Below are 23621 nucleotides of genomic sequence, written 5' to 3'. Positions count from 1 at the left end.
ACAGCCAGGCTGCCACTTCACACCATCTTAAGGTGTGTGAACCTGGAGGGCAGGTCCCCAATGTGTGTCATTAACTTGGAAGCTCTGTGTAGAAGAGGGAATCGTGTGTCTTCCTGCACAGCAACCTGCAGGTAACTACTTGACGCCAACCTGATTCTAGTCCAGCTGCTGACAGTCCTTACAAAGAAAAAGAAAATGTATTTGCCCTGAAGTCCTAATTATTATAAAATTGCACGTCTTTATTTTTTTCAGAAACTAAGGCCTTTTATTGCATTTTGCATCACCATTCAAATTTAGGAATAAAATGCACTGAACCATGATGCAATCTTAAATGCAGTATCTCAGCAGTTTACAATGTTTGATCTGAACACACGAACCACTTGAAAAACATTATTGCTAATGATGGAATAGCTCCATCTTCTGGAATAAAAGTTATTTCCTTGACAACCATCTTTATATTTCCAACATGGATCTATATGTAACAACTTCTATTTCAAAACCTAACTTGAATATTTTTACTGATGGAAGGTGAATCTTGGGTAGAAAATGGGAGGAATTTAGGGTAATGTGATTTCTGATAAACTTCAGGAAGCATTAATTATTTTCTAATGACATCGAAAACACGTGTCCATTGTTCAACATGCCATATTAAAAACCGACCTTATTATTCAAGAAATAGCTGGAATCTGATTTTGAGAACAAGAATTTAAACTCTGTTTAAGACAAAACACTCAACACACATAGTTAACTTTAGTCCTGATTTAGGGTACTTTAAGCTTCACGTTAAAAGTTTGTAGTTTTACAAAAGTGTGTTTGCGGTTAAACACTGTCATAATCAGGGAGTGATTGAGGCCCTTGCTGAAGTACTTGAAGTCCGAACTATAGAGAAGGGGCTGCAAGTGATCCTTATTGCTATTTATCAAAACACTTAAATGTTATGTTTAAATGAAATATTTCAAGTTAAGCACATGATGCATTTTAGGCAGGTAATTAGTAATGATGATTCCCATACGTGAAATTTAACTCATAGTCAAGTCAGGTGTTCAACTGGAGAGACCAGAACAAAACCATGATTACAATTCCCGATTTCATCACTTCTATGTATCATGGGCACATATTATGGCTGTTGCTTGAAAAAAAATCAAGCGTTAATGCACTAAGTTCTTACATATTCACTCACAAAAGCAAAAGAGCATTGAAGCTGTTAGTTATCTACTCACTGACGCTGCGTAGTATTTCTTGATTTCACAGGAAGGGTAGAGACACCAGAAAAAAAAAGAAAAATTAAACATGTACATCTCCATCTACTTTTGAAATAGTGGTATATCTAAAGTTAATACATACTCACAGACACACAAGAACAGCAGAAATTTAAATAAACTTGCTTAACAAAACAAAGCAACTAAAGCTTTATTTCTCTATATAGAAAGATGCATCCTTATGTGCATTCTTTTAAGCTAAGGAAAATCAAAAAGCCATGCAGCCCTTGCAAGAAGTAAATCCTCAGGTGGAAATATATACACATAGAAAATTTCCCCTTTAGTAGATGATTCCTCTCAACAGATGCTTAATGTCATTTAGGAGAGCCAAACTTATGACTACTTTATAGTAGAATATTCTACTACATTTTTTTTCAGTACAATAGCAAAACCATTGCATGAACCACCATATTGCTCGCATCAATTAAACAAGAGCAAGTAACAAAACTTAAGCAGCTAAACCTATACCTGGAAATCAGACTCCTTATGCAAAGTAAGCACAATGAAAGGATATAGAACAAATGAAAGGACTTTTCTTCAAAAAAAATTATCTTTCAACTTTCTGCAACTTCACATCTCATATGGCTTTTGAATGGAGGCATTAGTTAAAAGAATTTTCCCACCCATAGTCAAGTATTGACTGTATTTAAATACAGCAACGCAAGGACAAACAAAAGTTAAAAATTCAGCATACCGTATTACTTTATGTAATACAGCATAAAATCCCTTTTTCTAAGGCTACAAAGGACAGATTTACAGTAATATGAGGTACCGGCATTTATGGTCAGAAAAGTAAAGATGGAAAAGAATTATACAGCATTGTCATCAGACATCTCTTTTCTCTTTTTCTTTTTTTCCCTTTTTTTTTTTTGAGGGGTTTTTGGTTTTCTTTTTTACAAAATACATGTCTTGATGACCACATGCTTTCAGCTTATATTCATTTATTTATATATATATTTTTTTTATTTGTACGGGCAATTGAGAGAGAGTCACAAATAAGGAAAGGACACTAAGGTTTTAATAAGGGCAACAAAAAAATGTTTTCACCAGAATAGATTCACATTACAGTACACCAATATTGACAGCATTCTCTTTTGTCTATTTTTGGTACATAAGATGGAATCTCTCTACATAACCTTATAAGGCTTCAGTAACTAAAAAGTAAAAAACCTATTAGTTTACAATTTATTTAAAAAGTCTGAAAGACACAGCAAGTTCTAAACTTTAGTAGTGCTACCCATACACAACCATCCGGTTTAAGAACCCATTAAGAGAGCCTCCTTTCAAGGGAGCTTCCAACAGCAGAGTTGTGCAATATGGATGTCTCTTACTACAAGGGAAAAAAAAAAATTACACATGGCACATTCTCATTCATATTTTGCAATGTAAAAAGTTACAAACATACCTAACCAAATAAATAATAAAAAAAAGAAACTGAAATGTGTTTGTTATGGATCCTAAAACCACTACGCAGAATAATGGAAACTTTCACTCACAGACTATTTACATGGTAATACCCAGGTGAGGGTACACACTGCTACAAAACTCATAAAACAAAGGGTAAACTTGAAATGTTTTCCATAGTAAAGGTCTAGCAGCATGACTATATCTAATGCTGTTTGTTTTCTTGATGGTTTTTGGAAGTTTGTTTTAATCTATGTCTTCATCCAGTTCATAATTGTCTTTATCATAAATATCTTTTACTAAAAGAACCCGTACGAGCATATTTTCCAAAGTGCTGCGGTCCAGTGAAGTGGCAGTGTACCAGATGGGACTCTCCGCGGAGACAGAGCACTCTGGTTGCAGATAGAACATGTCCGTCCTCTGATTCAGATTCTGTGGGCTACAAGGGGGGAAAAACAGGCTGTTAGAAAAACAGCCTCACAGGACAAAACAGTACATTAGCAGTTCCAACACCATGCAGAAACGGAACTCTTACTGTACCTGGGCAAGTTACAAAAAAAAAAAGATTAACGTGGGGAAATGCGGTCTTTTTCATAGAAGGAGCTGTGCCAGGTCTGGCCCAAGCCCAGCCAGTCCTGCACCCTCCCAGCGGCCAAAAGCAGACGCCTGGGACTTAGCAAGCATACAGGAGACCATAGACTCTCCCACGTTTCAAAAATTTGCAGATCCAGGACTTGCTAAACCAGAAAGTACTTTCTACCTATTTAGGAGCCCCTGACTGACAGATGTGCAAAGAGGCCCAACACTGACATCAGTAATTGCTTGCACCACTGCCTGATGCAGCTATCTCTGAATGTAGAGCCTGGGGCTCCCTTGAAAATCAAGGATGGTAGTTCTGAGAGATGCCCAGAAATACAACAACAAGCTAAAATCCCTCCTCCTCCTATTTTACTTAAAAGGTTGGTCATTGTAAGTCTTAAAATCCCTTAATTCCTGACCCACTGTACTTTGGAGTTTGATCTGGCTCAGACACATCCTCTAAGCCACTAAAGAAGACCCCTTTAAGGAAATTCTAGCATTTTGTCCATTTAGGCAAGTCTCGGAAAATAATTTTCAGTTCTGCAAGTGCAAGTGCTCACTCATGCTCCCTCCTTCATAAATATTGCAGACTTCAGGAGTCAACTTTATTTCATGTTTCTTTGGTAAAAGTAAGAATTTTTTACCAGCTCATCTTCCCAAACTGGCCGATAAGATTTCAGGTGTAGCTCTTCACCTGCTGGGGTGCATGTTGGCTTGTTCTGCTCTCACATAAATCAGATTAAGAGTCAGATAAGAAGCAAAATATGATTAAAATATTCTAATAATTTAAATATTTTAACCTCCTTCCTACTTTTTTGACAAGCCAGTACTTTTATAGGAACAAGCAACGATACAGTGTTCATAGCTGTGAATGAGAGGATCCTGAAATTTCAGCTGCAACTGTCCACTGTCCTGGTTTCAGCTGGGATAGAGTTAATTGTCTTCCTAGTAGCTGGTACAGTGCTATGTTTTTGAGCTAGGTATGAGAAGAATGTTGATAATGCTGACGTTTTCAGTTGTTGCTAAGTAATGTTTAGTCTAAAGTCAAAGATTTTTCAGCTTCTCATGCCCAGCCAGCATGGCTGGAGGGAGCAGAAGGCTGGAGGGGCACAAGAAGTTGGGAGGGGACACAGCCAGGACAGCTGACCCAAAGTGGCCATATATTCCATACCATGTGATGTCATGTCCAGTATATAAACTGGGGGGAGTAGGGGTGAGGGGATCGCCGCTTGGGGACTAACTGGGCATCGATTGGCTAGGGGGGTGGGGCAGTGGGGGGCAATTACACTGTGCATCACTTGTACATTCCACTCCTTTTATTATTACTGTTGTCATTTTATTAGTGTTATCATTATTAGCTGCTTCTTTTCTGTTCTATTAAACTGTTCTTATCTCAACCTAAGAGTTCTACTTCTTTTCCCAATTTTCTCCCCCATCCCACTGGGGGGGGGGGAAGTGAGTGAGCAGCTGTGTGATGTTTAGTTGCTGGCTGGGGTTAAACCACAACACCACTGATTGCCAAGTATATTTCAAACAGCTGGCACTACCTTAAATTTTCCAATAGTTTTACAATATTACCTTAAATTACAAAATTACCTTAAATTTTACAATAGCTTTTAAAGTGTTAAATATTTTATTAAAATTATTTCATCAAAGACACAAGGAATATGCTATTAGAAGTGGAACCAGGAGAAGCAGCCTGCTGCTCTAGTTAGCAACCCTGACCAGTATCTGTAAGACAGCAGGACTTGAAACCACACCATAAACAATGCTCCAAATGGGGTTAAGTGCATGCTTTTCCCCAAAGTTGAGATGTTTCTACAGATAAAGAAAATATTCATTCTCTCCCCCCCTACTGGCTGTGTAACTCAGTTCAAAAATCCAGCTTCAACTTTTTAACAATACACTCTCTCCAAACCATGACAGTAGATAGTGTGAAGGCAAACCACCCCCTCCGCTGCAACAATCAGAATTAACTGAATTTATGAAAAACAGGTGCTTGCATTAACAGACCACAAGTTACTCTTTACTTGTATCTTCCTGTAACATCACATACTTGCACTTCTGCCCACGTTGTGCATAAGCTCTTTCTTCACCTTTAAGAGTAAGATGCTGTTTCCTGACGCATGTTGGGTCTCACACTTCATTTGATTTAATGTGTTGTAGATACAATGTAATTTTATTTCTTTAGTATCACTTGCCTATATTTCACTTAGAGTTACATAAAATCTACCTTAAAATCAGCGCTCGAATGGCTGTTCCAATTAAAGTATTTCCCACAAAAACCTGTTTTCACACACTTCCAAAACACTTAGCTGCTAAATTAATTTTTTTTTTAAAAAGTTGCATAAGCTTTTCATTTTAATGTATTAATATCTGTGCAGATTGGAAGGAAACAAGCTATTTCTAAATGCTGGGTTACTGTCAGCTGTGGTTTTTTTTCTATTACAAAAATATTTGAAACATGCTTTCAAACTAGGTATCTCGAAAGCATCCACATTTCAGATTCCTGATGACTTAACATGAAGCAAATCCATTGTCTCAATCCAATTCTTACTGAAGAGAGAGGGACCTCACAAACGAAACCCTCAGTAGCAGAACCTACCAGATCCCTTGCTGGTAATTCTCTGCAGAGATACTTGGTGTTTTCCAGGTAAGAAAATTGAATCATACTGTCATTCCCAGATGGAGTCCTTCACAATTAACACTGAATGACTCTGCTGCTCCCACACTTTCTGCATGTCTTGTCCAGATACAGAACGGAAGATTTCAATGCTTTTATTTAGATATTTTTCAGATCTCAATCCATTCCCTTTGCTTGACTGTATTTCATGTTGCATCAAAACATTTCCCTTTTGTACCTGGTCTACTCTAGACCACTTCTGTATTACCCCATATTATACTTACCTTTTAGACAGATAGCACTCAAACATTTTCACAGGGCATCTAGCTGGATCAGACGTGTTTTCAATTTGTTCAAATACTGGTTCATCATCTTCATGTTTCCTTTTTCCAGTAGTAATTTTATCTTTAAGAAGAAAATCAACAACATCTAAGCTATAACTTGAAGTTATTTTACGTTTTTCAGTAAACTTCCCAGAGTGGGCAGCCCACCAAGTACCGCAATACGGTCACCACAACTATGCATATCTGCAAACTGGAAACGCAACCCACAGCCACAACAAAGTCGCAGCATTTCGTGTGGAGACCAGTGGGCTCAAAGTGTAGTCCGGGTAATTGATATAGTTTAGCATTAAGACTATTTTATACAGAAATGCAGTTGTCTGACGACTTTGCAATCCCACTTTAGCTAAAATACAGATTAAGTAAAGCCATATGTTGGTTAATGCCTAGGTCATAGTGACACTGCTCGATTTAGGATGACCATTCATCAGTAGCTTCATTGTGTAGGCCTGGTTACTTTGTATAAACGATGAATGTTTTGCTAATGACTATACCCTTGAAGAAGGAACTAAAGACCGATAAAAAGGAAACATTCCACTCCAGAAGGCACCGAAGGCTGGGTGATTGCCTAAGAAGCATGACCTGAGGGAAACATAAAGGCGGCAGGGGGAGATCATGACCTCCGACTCAATTCAAGACTGGAAAGACTTGCCCCTCCACACCTGCAAGGAGCATGCTTGCCAATTGACATAGCAAGTGGGGCTAATTTGAATATAACTAACCAACAGTAGATGAGATAGTGATTACCAACCAATGAACATAAATTTAGGTGGGTTTTTACTAATCATGTAACAAGATAAATACATTGTAGTTCTTTGGTGTGGTGTGCTAGCTTTGTGGAATCATCACCTAGCACCTGTCTTTGCACAAACATGAAATAAATAAATACCTTGGCTCTGTGCGTAAGATTGGCTTATTGCATACCGAGTATCGAACCCCGCTTGTGGGACAACAAAAGGGATCATTTAACGCAGAGACCCTGCAGTCTCCACTGACCACATGCTCCGATTAAAGATCCAGGAGCCGAGAGCTGCTAAACTTTATGCAAAGGCAGACCTCCGGCTCTTGGCAAGGTGCCCAGACATCCCTCAGAGGAGTGCAGTGTGGATGCCCCTCCAATACTTATTTTGGAACCGCCATAGTACCTTCACTATCAGCTCTGCACAGGGAAGACACTTGATATCGAAGACAAGCTTTGCTTTCCATTGTTAGAGGATTTTTTTTCCACTGTCTAAAAACAGTGCCAAAAGAAAGTCTTAAGTGCTGCTCCACTGTTTTCAGGCCAAAATATTTAGTGTTAAAGTAGAACAGAGTATTCAGAAGAGCAACCGGTGAATGTGATCCTAGCTGTTTAATCCTCCAAAGGTAATCTTCTTCAACTCGAGAGAATATTGATCCTTCAGAAAAAGAATATTAGAGAAAATACAATAGATTAGCCCATAAACTGTCCAGGTGCAAAAGAATCAAGTTTGTTTACTGTAAAATTTAACAAAATGCTTATGACAGAAGCCTCTAACACGCATATGTCCACATGCCCAAAACCTCTTCTTAAAGACACAGACACTCACTGTTTCAGGAAGAGACAGTCAATGGGAAATATCGGTATAGGCAATTTCCCACAGAATGCATTTCTGTTTAATTACAACAGCATTGCTTACATGCAGCTCCCTCATGTTAGTACATAAAAACAAATGTTCAAGGGGCTAATCTTAATCCCTTCATAAAAAGTATTATTTTGGAGTTCATTTTATTCTGCTCAAGCAAGGCATCCAAATAGCTATACCACCTTCTTTATTATTACTAATGGGTATCTCATTTGGAAAGCACTCCTGGACCGTACCAGGGTATAGGAAGGGTCCTGCACAGAGGCTCTCCAGAGCTATACAGAGAAAAGCCAGTACCAAGAAGAGAGAGGAAAGGGCCTGGTAAGGACACACCCTTGCTCAAGAGAGGATTGTGAGAAAGATGGAAGAGCAGTGGATTCTGCAGTTCAGCACCAACATCGACCCGCTGAGGAAAATTCCTGTTTTCTCCATGAACTGACAATCCTCCTGAGCAGAAGGCCCATAGCAGAGAATCCTCTCAATCCAGCCGAGAAAGACTAAAATACATAGCTTATTAGCCCTACCCATACAGAACCCAGTGCCTGCCTGCCTGCTTCCCATCCAGAAAACAAACATGCAAAAAGTAAATTCAGCTCAGGTAAAAAGTACAGGTCGAAGAGCAGCTGCTTATTCTAACTTTCTCTCCTAAAAACGGACAGTCAATTTAAGATTAACAGGCGGTGGCAAAACCAACTCTTGCAGCATGGACTACCAAGAAAAAATAAGAACAGGTACAGTCTTAACTGAACTCTTAGATGATACCTTTATGATTTTTAATCAATTACTATCACAATGCATAAAATGTTTGCATATATCTACATGCTTAAGAGTACAGAACTATTAAGAGATGAAAAACATACATGACAAAAAGAAAATTACCATCTGGAAGTATGCTTGGTTGCCAACTTCTAAGGATTTTATTTAATTCCTGTTCAAACGTCTGATAGATTGGATCAATAAATATGTTGTCTTTTCGATTACTTCCATATAAATACTACAGAAAAAGAGAGAGAGACAATATTTACAATTCCAGATTAGAATAAATACTGTGCTATAGGGTTCTTTTTCAGTACAGTGCTTGCACTTTTATAAAAAAAACTGTATCTAAAAATAAAGCAATGACACTTTTCCGATATTTAGCAGTTAAAAGTTACCTCTAATGTAACGTATGTTGTAAATTTCTAACAGGCTATGAATCATAGATTAATTACAACTCTTAACATTTTTCTCTAAAATTTCCTGTATGCAACATAGTATCAGTGAATGGGGAGTAATTTAAAAAAACAACCAAACAACAAAAAAAACCAACCAACCAAAAAAACCCCCACAAAAAAACGCCCAAACTAATTTATCTTTTCATCCACCTAGGTCTTCAAAGAAAAAAACATTTAGCAAGAATCTTCCATTTTAAACGTGAACTCTGGCCACTGACAAAAGCATCTTCAACACAGAAGTGGGAGCAAAAAAACCCCATATATTTCTGGTAATGATATGCAGCAGTGCAAGAAAAATGATAGGATGGTGCAAGGCACCTGCCTATTCTGCAATCTAATTATCTTAACACTCTTGACCTTACAGACAGAAACTCTTTTGAACCTTTACCAAGAATTAATGGCTGAGGGCTACACTAGTATTTGACATTATCCTCTCTGGAGACATTTCCAAGAAATGGAGGATTGGCTTCTTAAATTTTCCACTTCAGTGTTATCTTTGTGTGAACAAGCCTGTTGTTAGTGAATACAATAAAAGTGACAGACACAAAAAACGTACTCACTTCTGGAAATAGCATCTATTTCTGTACACATACTTGAAATAACATTAAACACAGCACTCATTTATACTAGGCGGTTCAGCATATCTTGACTTCCTTATCTTTACACTTAGTTTTATAATAAGGAAAAAATGAATGAATACACCTCCTAGAAGTCTCCAACACAATATCTTCATTTTTCATATCTTCAACTATTTTGTATGATATGTTTAACTAATTCTTCAAAGCACAATATTCCCCAAATTGTGCTTGTTTCTACATATATCAATTTTGATTTCATAAAGCAATTCTAAACCGGACAATAGAGCTTACTATAAGTTTCATGGGTTTTGCCCCTCTGTTCCCTGGCACATTTTTCCTTCATGAATTTTCTTTTTCTCTGGTTTGCATTAAACACTCATACTGAACGCTGGCAGTGAAGCTGAAATAAGACTGAAAATTGGTTCAAAACCAATTCCCACATGAGCCTGTGAGAACTCAGCTAAAAACATTTCTGTTTCCTCGTTCAGAGTAAGTGTTTGCCTAAACCCTAACACCCCCAGTAGAAATCTGTGATGCACCCCGGAACATTAACAGAATGATGTCATGTTGCAGCCTCCCCTGCTACACAATACCAAACGTGCATCTGCAAACCTTCATTTCCACACCGTAACACTGTGCTCTGCTACTCTACAAACTCTAGCTGGGGCAGGATTAGCATAAGCAGTTTCCACCTGAGATGAGCTCTACCGAAACCGCAGTGAACGGGAAGGAACTGGACATGCCTCTGAGTCCCACAGCGGAGAACAGGCTGAATCACTGCCCTCAGCACCTTCACACAAACACCTGACAAGCTCCATCTGCCTGAATTTTGCCCAAACCACCCCATTATTACACATGAAAAAAACCCCCAAAACCCCAAACCCCCCAATCCATACTGGACAAAGAACGAAGGCCACGATGGAGCAGGGGAGCGAGGCAGGCTAACACCTTCTTCTAAATGAACCTTCTCCACCAGATACACACCTGACCATGCAACAACCTTTACTTTTAAGTGTGATATTTTTCAGGATCAGTACTTCAGAGTTAACAGAACCATTATTGAACCATTTCTGGCTGGAGGCAGAACAATTTCAGCTGCAAATGAACCTGAACTGAGAAAATGTACCATTTGACTCAGGGACCAGCAAGCAGACTTGCTGATTTTCCAAGTGCTTCCTTTAAGATAAAATTATTTTACAAAGTCAAAAAAACAACTGAAGACTTGAAGACTCCTGAGCACTTCCCCTGTGCTCAAACCATATGACAGCCATGAGGAAAAGCTCCAGCCTGAGCCTGTACTTAGCTATGGTGAGTGCAGTAATTCTGGTGGAGGGGGAAAGTGCTCTTTTTCTAACCTATGGCTTCCACATTCTCCTCCTTTGAAGAGAAACTTAGAGTAAGTTAGCAAAACATTGATGATCTTTGGCACAACTTTATCCTTAAACGGCATCATTTAATCTCCTCTTAGCCCCTTCCAAGTTAAACAGAGCTAGTACCTTTTCAGCAGTAGCAGACAATTTATTCTCTTTCAGGAGTACCCATGTCGGGGTTGTCAGACGGAAAGAAGGACTAAGAAAATACTAGAAAGCAATGGAGTGTTGTTGCACATTGTGACAACTCCATTGCATTTAGCGTACTGCTAACTTGTTTAAACCTGCTTCTTCAGAAGGCTAACACATACCCAGATACATACAATTTGCCTTTAGCACACAGATGTTGGCTGCAACCCTTGACAGCTCACATGCTTACATGTTTCTGTTCCTCACTTGCTGTCTGCCTTTGTGAAATGCAAACTCCTCAGAACAGGGTGCATCTTCCTACCAGTCTGAATAGCAGTGGCACAACTGGGCCAATGAAATAGGGCTGTTAACATCACCCGAATTAAATACTGGACACTAAGTATAAGCAATAATTACAGTAAAATGACCACAAGTTGTTCCTCTAATGTTCCAGTGTTGTGTGTGTGTATTAGGACTCATGATAATTGTGCTGTGCCACAAAAACTTTGGTTCTGATGAGCTAAAAAAAAAGAGTTTTACATATAACTAGGTTTCACAGTAGACAAACCAGACAATGTCAAAGGCACAGTGAAAGGTGAAAAGAAGAAAAAAATAGCCGAGTTCCATTTTATAAACACATACCTCACTCTGTATTGTTTATCACCTTAATATGAGTATGTTCAATTCAACAGAAAGATACAGAAAGACAGTATATCATGCACGTGCAGAAGCAGAAAGCTAGCTGAATTTGAAACATGCCTTGTAGCAATATTGACGAAAATGCCAAACAATGAATGTTCGCTTCTCAAATTTCAACCATGAGGTAAAGATATCAACTAACTCCTTAATTTGGCATAGTTGCAATATGGAAAAATTAGTGGAGGTACTATTTATTTAAAAAGATTTTGATTGTATCAAGTAGCAAATTTTTTAAGTCCTCTGCCTTAAGTATGAAACAGTTTAAGCAGGACTGCAAAGCCTGTGAACAGCTTGCTTTCCAAATCATACGCTTTTTTTATTGCCTTTTAACTTCAATTAAATTTTCTGTGTTCTCAGCTCTGAACACTGCTTATTTTACCTATGATTTGCCTTATGTACCAAAAATTAAGACATCCTCTGCTTAAAAGATAAGCTGTGGAATAGCTTTTTTAATTATGTAGTGATATGTTATTGCCTTCACGTACAATACATCTAAAGTGACTCCCTTTATCTTCGAAATACCAGGTAATTACAATTCAGGGGCAGGGTGTGTGTTTAAGACAGAATATAGCAGAGTTTCCTGCACTCTTCAGAAAAGCCTGACTGACCACAGTCTGCAACATTCAGTAAACTAGACTCTCCCAAAAGGACACTTCAAATAGCTAGTTTCCACTATATGCTAAAGTAACTGAATCAGTAAAACATTTACAGATCATGCCTTGTTTCATTCTGTTTTTACATTAAGCCATCTTTAGCAAACAAAATGAAGCACAGCATTTGGAAAAACTACATCATTTTAGACTGCAAATTCCTTGCTTTAACCCAGCTAAAAGCTTAAAATTATTACAATATACCAGTTTGCATTTTGAGTTTTCAGGATGGGTCTCCAAACTCATTTTCTATACAGACAGCTTTCTACAATGTGATTTACACAGCAGCCTCTCTGTGTTCCAGATCACAGCCATTATATTAAGAATAGCTCCTAGCCAATAAATCCACATTATCTCCATTCTTCTACTGAAATGTGTTACAGTCAAATCAGCAGCTCCGCTTCCCATCTCTACAGCCTCTACTAACCTCCTGAATCCCAAGACACAGATAATAGATGCTGTCAGGTGCATAGTTCTCTCCATTTGGCCTTCGAATTTCATTGACAAAATGTGTCAACCCATAGTTTAACTCAGCTGAAGTATGTGATAATAGATCTTCCTTTAATTTCACAGACTTTGCTGTAAAATAGAGAAAAAATGCTACATTATACAACAGAATTATTACACGGTGAGGGTGAGATGGGGTATTTTTAGACTGGAAAGCCAGAAACTGGCTTGATGTCCTCTCCACTAACCAATGAACGAGTCTAAATGTACTAAGTAGTTCAAATGTTAGGTCTGTATTAAAACAAACAAGGCGACCAGAGTAAAGTCTAGTTAACCAAATGCAGCATCACCCACTGACGAACGTACTGTCGTGCACAGCTGAGGATGACACAGAAGTGGCCCGAGATGCTGAAGTGAAGACAGTGCTGTAGAGAGAGACCTTCAGGGGAAACGGCAGTTTCCAAAGATCCAACAGCATAACGCAAGGGTGCTAAGGTGCACGTGGGAGCTGAAGAACAGCAGGAGTAGCAGCAATCCCCGTTTTCCCTCACAGTACGAATGTACACACAGAGGAGTGCTGCAGAAAGAGCAGCAAGGTTCCATGGCAGCGAAGGCCACCCCACGTCAGAGCTCCACAGCCAGGTAATGCCAGCCTCAGATCACCATCTCTTGCCAGGACAAAGAGTAGGATGCCCCTCCCTTGCAATTTAGAAGTCCAGAAAAGGCGAACCCCAAGGCGAGTTAGAATACGAGGAAAAACAGGATGCAAACAAAAAATCAAAATGGTCACGGAAAGTCAGAAGAGCCAGGAAGGTGCTGTCCTGGCTTGCACAAGAAGCGTGAGACCTACCATTTTGAACCAAGTAAGGAAAACTAGGAAGAAAAGAGAGTTTGGCAACTCTGTGGTAAAATAATCCCAGTCATTGTGGGAACATTAGGGACATGGGAAAACTTCTATTAAAAATTCCAGCTGAAAATCAGACAAATACAGCAATTCTCCCTACCGAATAAGAATCTAGATGCCAGATTTTCAGAAATACTTACTTGATTTCAGTTCCTCTAATTCAGGAAGCTCTTCATCTAAATACCGAGACTTTACCCAGTGCTTCCATGCATTTACACCATACGCGTATTTGAATGGAAAACTACACTCTGAGTTTTCAGAGCTGTCATCGTGAGACTGGTATTCTGACACCGCTTTCCTCTTCACCCCCTGCCATTGAAACACAGTGGTTAACACTGCTGACAACCACTAACGGCAAGAACACAGAAGCTGGGCAGAATAAGCAAGCTGCAGGCCAAATTACAAACTGAATGTTCACTGTAAAGAAACACATGCTTCATTCAGTAGGTAGTTTCTGTGTTGAACATACTCCTGAGGACAGTATTTACTTAAGCTGACAGACGTTTCTAGTTCGCCTCTCAAACTGGTTCCTAACACAGACAGAATAGTATTTGATGGAGTTGCTGTATTGGTGGTATCGTATTAAGCAACAAACACATGATGCACCAAATAATTCAGTGTATTTATAGGATTTCACTGTGTTAATGCGCAGGAAGTTAAAGATGCTACAAATCTACATCTGAAGGTCAACATTTAGGCTCAACTGAACCCACTGATGGAGAAGTTAGCATTGGTCCCAAATGAAAGCACATCCAGCAGTGGATATGTGGCTAATGTCTAGTGGATTAATACCAACAGTCTAGACTCCAAATTTAAAACTAGAAAGACACATTTATTCTTAGAAAGTTTTATTAGAAGTTGGGTGTTTGGTTTTTTTTTCAAAGCTGCGATATCTACTGCAGTTATTGCAACAAAACCATTTCAGCTTTGTGCCAGGCACCAGAAAATATATTTCCTGTTATTTTCCTTCTAAATAAAAGAGTACGGCTAATTTATTTGCGATGTCTAAACTAGGATTTTTGACTGAAAATAAAATCTGGGAAAATTGCAAGCAAATAAAAATTGGTTTTTTAACTATTTTATATAGGAGATGCTATAGCTCCCATTATAAGCCATGGTAATGCCAACATTCTTCCAATTTACTATCAAATTAAACCAAGACAGCTTTGTTCAAAGCAGAAGGTAGAAAAGCATTACTAAGAGTACAGTAAGTATATACACGCTAGCACATTATATCAACAGTTCTACCAACATGAAGCAAAAATGGAATCAGAATTTAGAAATCACACTCTTATTAAATCCAAGTTAACTGCAACAGACATAGGACTGAAATAATTTTATTATTTGAAATATATCAATTTACATCATAAAGACAGGATATTAGGTATGAATAGGCAGTAACACGTTTTAGAGCGTTATGAGAACTGGAAAAAAAACCCCAAACCCTGGCATATTTTTGCCCACTTAAATTTTGTGCTTTTTTGATCTTTTTTAATAGCATGACAAAATTACCTTCTTTTTGGACCGAGGCCTTGGCTGTTCCTCGTATTCCTCCCCAAAAACAGGAGGTAACAAAAACTCATTTTCTGTATCAAGCTCTTCAGTTGCTGAAAACACATTAACAGAAACTTATTTCTAAACATTCTTTGAATAATAGTGGTTTGAAAAAAACAATGAACTATATCAGTGTGCATTAACATAAGGGGTCCACAAAAGCACATGTATAAACATTACCAAAGACTGGATTTCAGTAAGAGGAAATAAACCTATTCTTATTTTGAATGTAAGGTAAAGCTATCAAAATGTTTATTTCTAAATAAATTGTAAAGGACACAATGCTCAACATTTTCAAGCACTATCTCAAGTCACTAAGGCAGCATTTCTTTCTATGGACCCTTACACAATTTCTCCTGCCTAGGCAGTCTTTGGTATTAAGAAGTTTAAGTCATGGTGAGAATGAGCAGCTGAGTCGAACAACCACAAATTAACTTAATACATGCACTTTTGTTCATGTATTTCCATCATTTCCATTCATGTTTTACATTTTTTTATAGCACATTATACTTGGTTAAAAACATTAAGAATCAGAACGTAAACTCTTTCAGAGAAACTGATTTTAGTCTGTATTTATGCAAGTGGTGGAGGTCTAGCTCATGATGGATATTACAGTAATTTTGGTAAACATGTATTATGTCAAAATACTAACTACTTAACATTTCAGGGGTAGGATGAAGGACTCATTTCAGGCAACACAGCAGAATGAGACAACATATGAATGGATTTAATGTTGCAAGTTCCACCTTTATTTACTGAAGATGGTTCATCCCTCATTTAGCCATCAGACAATGGCTTAATTCAAAACTGAATGCTCTTCTGATAGTCTGATTTCATCACCTTACTCCTCAAGACACCATTCAAACCGGTCCAGGCGAAATAGCACTCACATGGAAAGATTTAAGAACTCTGCCCCAAACTAAACACCAGTCCTTCTCTTGCTACCACAAAGAATCTTATCTCAGAAGCACTTCAGTGTAAGCAATATCTATTACAAACTGCTATTATTTACTGTTCCACTTCGATAATTTTTTTTTCCCCATTGTTTTTCTTTCTCGCGTACCAAGCCTCACTTACAAAGAGGGTTAAAAATCTAGTATGCATGTGGCTAATAAACTTCCTAAGACTAAGGTCAGACTAACCCCTAGACTTGATCTTTAAATTAGACATACAGTAACTGAAAAACCCAGTCTGGGCATCTAGTGCAGATATCTGCGGCACAAATCAAAAGGAGACTTTCAAAATCAGATATAGAAGCTAGCCAGGGGAGGTATGAGAGTTATATGTCCAACAGAAGCTATGGCATAGGAGACACTAGCTACAGCCAGGAGCTTTCTTGGATCTTGGATTGATTAGGACATGGTATAAGGAAACAGACACTGTTGCCTGCATTCTGTAGAGTGGTAGAAATTGCAATACATACAACCAAGACCTTCTTTCAAGAAAGGTCTCAAAATAGTGATTTTCCTGATAATTCAGGTAATGCTACCTTTTTCAAATACAGGTATGGACATTAACAAGATACTAAAAGGTAACACAAGTGATGTGCAGCATACCAGCTTGCAATTTTCTAACAAACTTGAGTAGGAAATTTGCCCTTTTGTCATTTCTGCTCTAAACTACCATTTCCTATGGAAATACCCAGTGACTGAAGAATGCATTCATTATTGTTCTCCATGATGCATGCCATCTGAGTCTTTGAGCCTTCAAAATAGCTTTCCTAAACCTATGTCCAAAACCAAGTGATGCAGTCAAGTTCATTTGTGAAAGCTTAATTCCCCCCTTTCTTTGCATTCTGTTTCAAATAGTGTATGTAGAAATGGAAGAACTAATTCAGAAGTCCTCAGTCTTGCAAAGACATGGCGAAGTTTTACCTAACAGTCAGTCAAGTGGACCTTGCAATCAAATAAAGGTCCTCTGAAAGGATGATGAAACAAAGTACCATGGTTGCCCACAACTTCTATTTCACAATACTTATTAAAAGGACAGAAAAAGTACCTCTTGGAAAGTCTATTTCAATATCAAGGTCTGGTTCATATGGAACATCAGGCAAGCTTGTCCGTGCCTCTGTTTCTGAGTTCAGTAGATTTGACTCAACTATCACACCTGTTAAAAAAAAAAAAAAAAGGAAAAACTCTCCTTATTTTAACGAACACATGGATTAGGCAAAACGGCTGATTAGAAGCTTAGTGGTTCTAAAGCTACTTGTTCTGCTCGTCACCATCCTAGGCTTTGTTGTTCTTGAGATCTCAGATTTACTTCTCCAATCTGACTTCCTTCAAACAGAAAAGATACTAGCCCATCTGTCCTTCTTTATTAAGATGAGTCAGCAAGCACGTGTATAGAAAACCAAATACTGGCAAATCTGGATCACATCAACCAATCACAGAACTCAAACAAGCTTGACAAACATAACTATCTATTTTTCTACATGATTCTGCCCGCAATAGAACAGACTTTCAAGTCTGTGAAAGAGATAGTATAAAATCAAACAAGACAGGCAGGCAGGGAGAACAAAAACTCTGTCCAACTTCTGGCTGTGGTGGGTTGACCCTGGCTGGATGCCAGGTGCCCACCAAAGCCGTTCTATCACTGCCCCCCCCCCGCCTCAGCTGGGCAGGGGAGAGAAAATATAACAAAGAGCTTGTTGGTCGAGATAAGGACAGGAGAGATCACTCACCAATTACCATCACGGGCAAAACAGACTCAACTTAGGGAAAATTAACTCAATTTATTGCCAATCAACTAGAGTAGGGTAATGAGAAATAAAACCAAATCTCAAAACACCTTCCCTCCACCCCTTCCTTCTTCCCGGGCACAACTTCACTCCCAGATTCTCTACCAACCCCCCCCAGCGGCACAGGGGGACGGGGATGGGGTTTACGGTCAGTTCATCACACGTTATTTTCTGCCGCTTCATCCTCCTCAGGGGGAGGACTCATCACACTCTTCCCCTGCTCCAGCGTGGGGTCCCTCCCACGGGAGACAGTCCTCCATGAACTTCTCCAACGCGGGTCCTTCCCACGGGCTGCAGTTCTTCATGAACTGCTCCAGCATGGGTCCTTTCCACGGCGTGCAGTCCTTCAGGAGCACACTGCTCCAGCGTGGGTCCCCCACGGGGTCACCAGTCCTGCCAGAAAACCTGCTCCAGCGTGGGCTCCTCTCTCCACGGGGCCACAGGTCCTGCCAGGAGCCTGCTCCAGCGCAGGGTTCCCACGGGGTCACAGCCTCCTTCGGGAACCCACCTGCTCCGGCGTGGGGTCCTCTCTCCCCAGGCTGCAGGTGGAGATCTGCTCCCCCGTGGACCTCCCTGGGCTGCAGGGGGACAGCCTGCCTCACCATGGTCTTCCCCACGGGCTGCAGGGGAATCTCTGCTCCGGCGCCTGGAGCATCTCCTCCCCTCCTTCTGCACTGACCTTGGTGTCCGCAGGGTTGTTTCTCTCACATGTTCTCACTCCTCTCTCCGGCTGCCATTTCTGTCTGTACCGACTTTTTTTTCCCTTAAAAATGTTATCACAGAGGCGTTACCACTATCGCTGATGGGGTTGGCCTTGGCCAGCGGCGGGTTCGTCTTAGAGCCATCTGGCATTGGCTCTGTCGGACACAGGGGAAGCTTCCAGCAGCTTCTTACAGAAGCCACCCCTGTAACCTGCCCGCTACCAAAACCTTGCCACACAAACCCAATACACTGGCAAAGACAGATTTCTCCAAATCCGGCTCTCTGCAAACGAGCAAGCTCTGATCCCATACATCTTACTTGTTCAGCTACCTGTACTTAGCAAAAGAGAGCAAGGAACTGCAAATGACAAACTTGCAGCACTACAAGAAATGTCCAGCTTTAGTTGGGGAATGACAACAGTTTGGAAAACTGTAAGCCTCCTGGGACTGCTGCACCATTGGCCTTCTATATACCAGGCCCTAAGCATAAGTTCGTGTCATTTATCAACATCCTTTGAGACATTTGTTGAAAGAGCTTGAAAAACAACCCAAAATTTCACCTGAGTCATGGAAAAACCTTAAAATCTAGTTTTGGGAAAAGAAGGCAAAATTCTCCTGGGAAGATACAGAAGAGACTTGAGGATTTTGGCAGGAAGAGCCAGGAAAGAGGGGCCAAGAGATATGTTCACTGTGAAAATATCATTACAAGATATGTTGGATTTTTTGATCTTCAGCTGTAAAGTTGTCCCAGACAGCTCTCTCCTTTTAGGTGAGCTAGTGGGATGACAAGCCATGTCAGGATCACAACCCCAATGATCTATCAGCTGAGGCATCACTACCTTCAAAGAGATGATACTTGCAGGTCAGGATCAATCAAGAGCAAAAGCATCACTAGGTCACCTAGGTTTTGTTGACCACAGTTCCACTTGTGAAATGTATGTTTCTCTTAGTTTTAACAGTCCCCGCTTCCCCACAACCAACATAAAATTTGCGTAGTAATGTGTAACTACAAAGAGATTAGAACCCTGTCATATCCCACCTTTTTCAGAGAAACTTGAGTTCACACCTGTAAGACACAGCTACGGAGACCACTTTCTCTAAACTTTTTACTTGAGTTTTTCTGGGAGGAAGAACGGATTGGTTTTGGCTTGTTTTGAGTTATGCTGAGAAGAAAACGTGTGTGCAATCCTGGATGACTGCTTGCCATCACTCAGGGAGCTGGTGCAAGAAAAGGGAATGCCTGTGTTTTTAAAGACAAAGGTCTGGTACAGCACACCAAAGTCACACAACAGACTTCAGAAAGTTTTCTGTATTTCAAATGTGCTAAAATGACCTTTAAAAGTATTTAAATAATTAAGATTTCAACTTAAGAACTCAACAGCAGCACTGTCGTACTCAAAGAATCTTTCCCTAAAATAAATGAATAAAATAAAAAAAAAAAGAACCCTGCTCTTGATTCACACACCCCCACACATACACCCCAGCACTCCAAAGAGTCAAACACTCAGCAGGAAACTTACTGGCCGCATCAGAAACTTCAGCTTTTCCATCATGTTCAGGTACCATCCCCGACAAGTTCAGTATCTCAGTTTCCAGAGGATTTGAGGGCACTTTTCCCCTCAGCTCTTCTATTGCTGCAAGGATTTTCTCACTGCTATCCAGAGTAGTGGGCAAGAAAACTGGAACTGGCACCTATGCAGATAGGAAGAGATAATTAGAAAAGAAAAAATGGTGCAACAAAGCATCAACAGTAGTCAACACAGAAACAAACTCTACAGCCCTGTTCTAAAAGACAGAGTTAATAGAGATTAGAAACGTATCACTTCAGTGTGAGCTAATAAAAAAATGCTGACAGGTTAAAAAATTCAATATAAATGATCGAGAACAGAAGGGAAAGCAGGAAAGGATACAGAAAAAAACCTAAATATGACAAAATACAGTGGGTCAAAGTAAGAACAGAAGGGACTTCGGACTTTCAAACATGTCTGACTATAACTTCAGAGTAACAGTTTGGACAAATCATCATCCTGTTTTAGTGGCTTGCTTGTGAAACACAGAAATTTTAGGAGTTCAGGGGGTTTTTTTTTCCCTGTTTGGATGAGATTTGGTACGTAAGTGGTAACAAATTTAACTTAGAGTTATTTTCTTTTGCTGGCACAAGGTTCTTTTTTTTTTGCTTTTCTTCCTTCTGTTTACCCCACTCTGCCACCTCTCCCCAATACAATCTTTCAGTTTCCACATTACCAGAACAAATCTTGTTGTTTAATGCTTATTCAGCAAACTCAAAAGTATCACTCAGAATTGCTCCTAAAAAGTTCAGCAGCACAAGATTTTCACACTGAAAGCAGGCAGATAGGTCCTAAAGAACAATTGGGAAATTAGGTGTCGCTGTCAGATTTCTAATGCTTTTTCAATAAATAGTGCCACAGCATCCTACAAACCTTTACATGGACCAGAATGAGAATAGTCAACAGTACAAGTAGTCCCACACATGCATGTGAATGGATGCCAATTTAAAAATGAAGCAGAAGTCTCACTTACAGGAACAGGAACCATTGTAGGAATAGGAACATTTTGACTATACATGTTCATAGGCACCGGAACATAGACAGGTACAGGAATAGGCACTGGGACATACTCTTTTTTCCAATCATCTTCTATTAAAAGAAAAAAGAAAAAGGCAAACACTGCCAGGTACTTAAATATATTTTACACCTGCAGTTTAGGGAAAAAAAATCAGAATATTTCCAATATGTTCCAAGACAGTAACAGATAAAAAAATCTGCAATAAAGAAACAAGTAGTTCCAGTACAGTTCAAGAGTTACCTGTCTGACAAGATTTTGTCTGCATATGAGGTTTACAGTATGTGGCTTTCGTCATTGTCAAAGGCTTGCAAAGAACTGCCTTGTTCTTCATTTCTCTGTTAGGTGTTGGAGAAGGTGGTGGTGCTGAGCCCTACAGACAAGCAAATAAAGAGAACATGCTGTCGCACCACACTGATTTCAACACAAAGTTCTTGATTTAATGTATCAGTTGATACACTTCATACATGACATACTGAAGAGAAAGCTCACAACAGCACAACACAACAGCACCAACCATTATTCTTTAACTGCAAGCTATTCTACATTTCTAGTAATGAGCTGCCACTGCCAGGAATGTAACATAGTTGTATTTTGCCCAATCAGGGCTAGCACTTTGATTAACAACTTCTGGCTCATTTTTCTTTTCTCTTCTTCTTTTTTTTTTTTTTTTTAATTTAAGATATTCTTAAGATATTCTTTTTCACATTCTTGTTTAAATGAAAGTGCAACTTTACAACTTAGAAAATGATTTTAGCTGTAAAAAGAATTCACTATAAGCAGCATAACAAACTTTTGGCTCAAAGTCTAACCTTGTTGAACTCTGCTATAATCCAAAGATCACTTTTTTTTTTTAACTTGTATTTCAAAATAAAACATCTCGAAACAATTTTTTATTATCTAAACTATGAACTTCGAGCTCCCCCTGCTGGCTCTACAATAGTGACAGCAAATACTTGGGAACATCACATAATGCTCAAACTGCATCCTTACAGTCAACAGGTAAAAAACCTCTTGTTCCAGACATGGTTTTTGTCCCCTAGCACCTGTTTTGGAACCCGATTTAAGAAACAGACTGTCACTTTTATTTGGTCATAGGTAGTAAGACTAGCCCCACATATGCTTTTAAATATGGAAAGAAAGTCAAGTCATAAGAACAGCAGTAGACTTTATTTAACAGGCATACACTTTCTAAAATATATATAAAAAAAATATTGTATCACACATAGCTGTTACATGATCTTTAAAATTTTATGGACCGAATTAACATCATTAAACATAAAATAGTAGACGTTTTTAACATGACAGTTTAGCTTGTCTGATGTCTCTAGTTACCTAAGCAATCTTATTTTCTGTGTTTTTCATTAATATATTTTATAATGCCATCAAAATACTTTCACTTCAATCTAAGATTTACCTTACAGAAGCCAATTTGCATTGAAAAGGTGAGTCAATTTTTTCATGGAAGAACAGGCAGTTCCAAGATCTTCCATGTGACAAACAAATCAAAACAAAACTAAGTTTCAAACAAAATACACTAAGCTAAATGAAAAAATCATTATTAATATTTCTGACAAGCTGACAAAAACTGAAACTCAAAATGAAGGCTGCTGCTCCACTGATGATCCCCACCCTCCCAGACAGTGATCCTGCAAAAGCTTACTCTTCCCTACTCTGTCACCTGCAACAAAGTCAATCAGACCTTAAGCACCAATTATTCTACTCTTGGGAATTATAATTTAGAATCTGAAGCCCTATCTTCAAGCTTTCAAAGCTGAGATACAACCTTAATATTCTAATCGACCAGTGAAATTCTCTTCCTTTTCTACACTCAAATACACCTAATCAGTCTAAACATGTGAATAAGATACACATAGTTTGCGTATTAACTTTTAAGCAACACTTTCATGCACTATAGATGTAAACTACATGGCTGATGATTTGGTTTCCCAGAAGACATCGAAAACACAAAATATGACCATTTAAAAATTTAATTTCAACTACTGATGTGGAAAGGACATCCACAAAACCTCCACAAATTTAGCTTAGTATCAAAGATACTAATTTTTCGGGTTTTTTAAGAGCATCCCTTCAAGCCACGAAGATATCACATTTCAAATACATTTAATTGTGTTTCATACACGTTAAATATATGTACTTACTGTTATTTTTGTTCGGGGGGTTTGACAGCCCTGATCTAAAAATGTAAGAAGACATTTTTAGAAATTTTTTTTTCCCTTTTTCA

General features: G+C 38.9%; 1 protein-coding gene across 12 annotated transcripts in view; it reads right to left on the bottom strand.

Annotated features, from left to right (window-relative positions):
• Nucleotides 1–2255: 2255 nt before the first annotated feature.
• Nucleotides 2256–23621, bottom strand: part of ZMYM2 (zinc finger MYM-type containing 2) — a 95918-nt gene continuing 74552 nt past the window's right edge. For all 12 annotated transcript variants that reach the window (XM_052812144.1, XM_052812146.1, XM_052812150.1 and 9 more), the window contains 12 exons: nt 23539–23573; nt 21620–21749; nt 21335–21450; nt 20314–20485; nt 17354–17461; nt 15314–15408; nt 13942–14110; nt 12878–13029; nt 8690–8804; nt 7352–7603; nt 6150–6270; nt 2256–3102 (listed from right to left, as the gene is read on the bottom strand). In XM_052812144.1, coding sequence (XP_052668104.1) covers nt 2910–3102; nt 6150–6270; nt 7352–7603; nt 8690–8804; nt 12878–13029; nt 13942–14110; nt 15314–15408; nt 17354–17461; nt 20314–20485; nt 21335–21450; nt 21620–21749; nt 23539–23573 — 1658 coding nt within the window. In that variant the 3' untranslated portion in view covers nt 2256–2909. The remainder of the gene's footprint in view (nt 3103–6149; nt 6271–7351; nt 7604–8689; nt 8805–12877; nt 13030–13941; nt 14111–15313; nt 15409–17353; nt 17462–20313; nt 20486–21334; nt 21451–21619; nt 21750–23538; nt 23574–23621) is intronic.

The sequence above is a fragment of the Harpia harpyja genome, chromosome 17, assembly GCF_026419915.1.
Source record: "Harpia harpyja isolate bHarHar1 chromosome 17, bHarHar1 primary haplotype, whole genome shotgun sequence".
Classification (NCBI taxonomy): Eukaryota; Metazoa; Chordata; class Aves; order Accipitriformes; family Accipitridae; genus Harpia; species Harpia harpyja.
The sequence above is the reverse complement of the archived record's forward strand: the minus strand, read 5'-3'. Positions and strand labels throughout refer to the sequence as shown.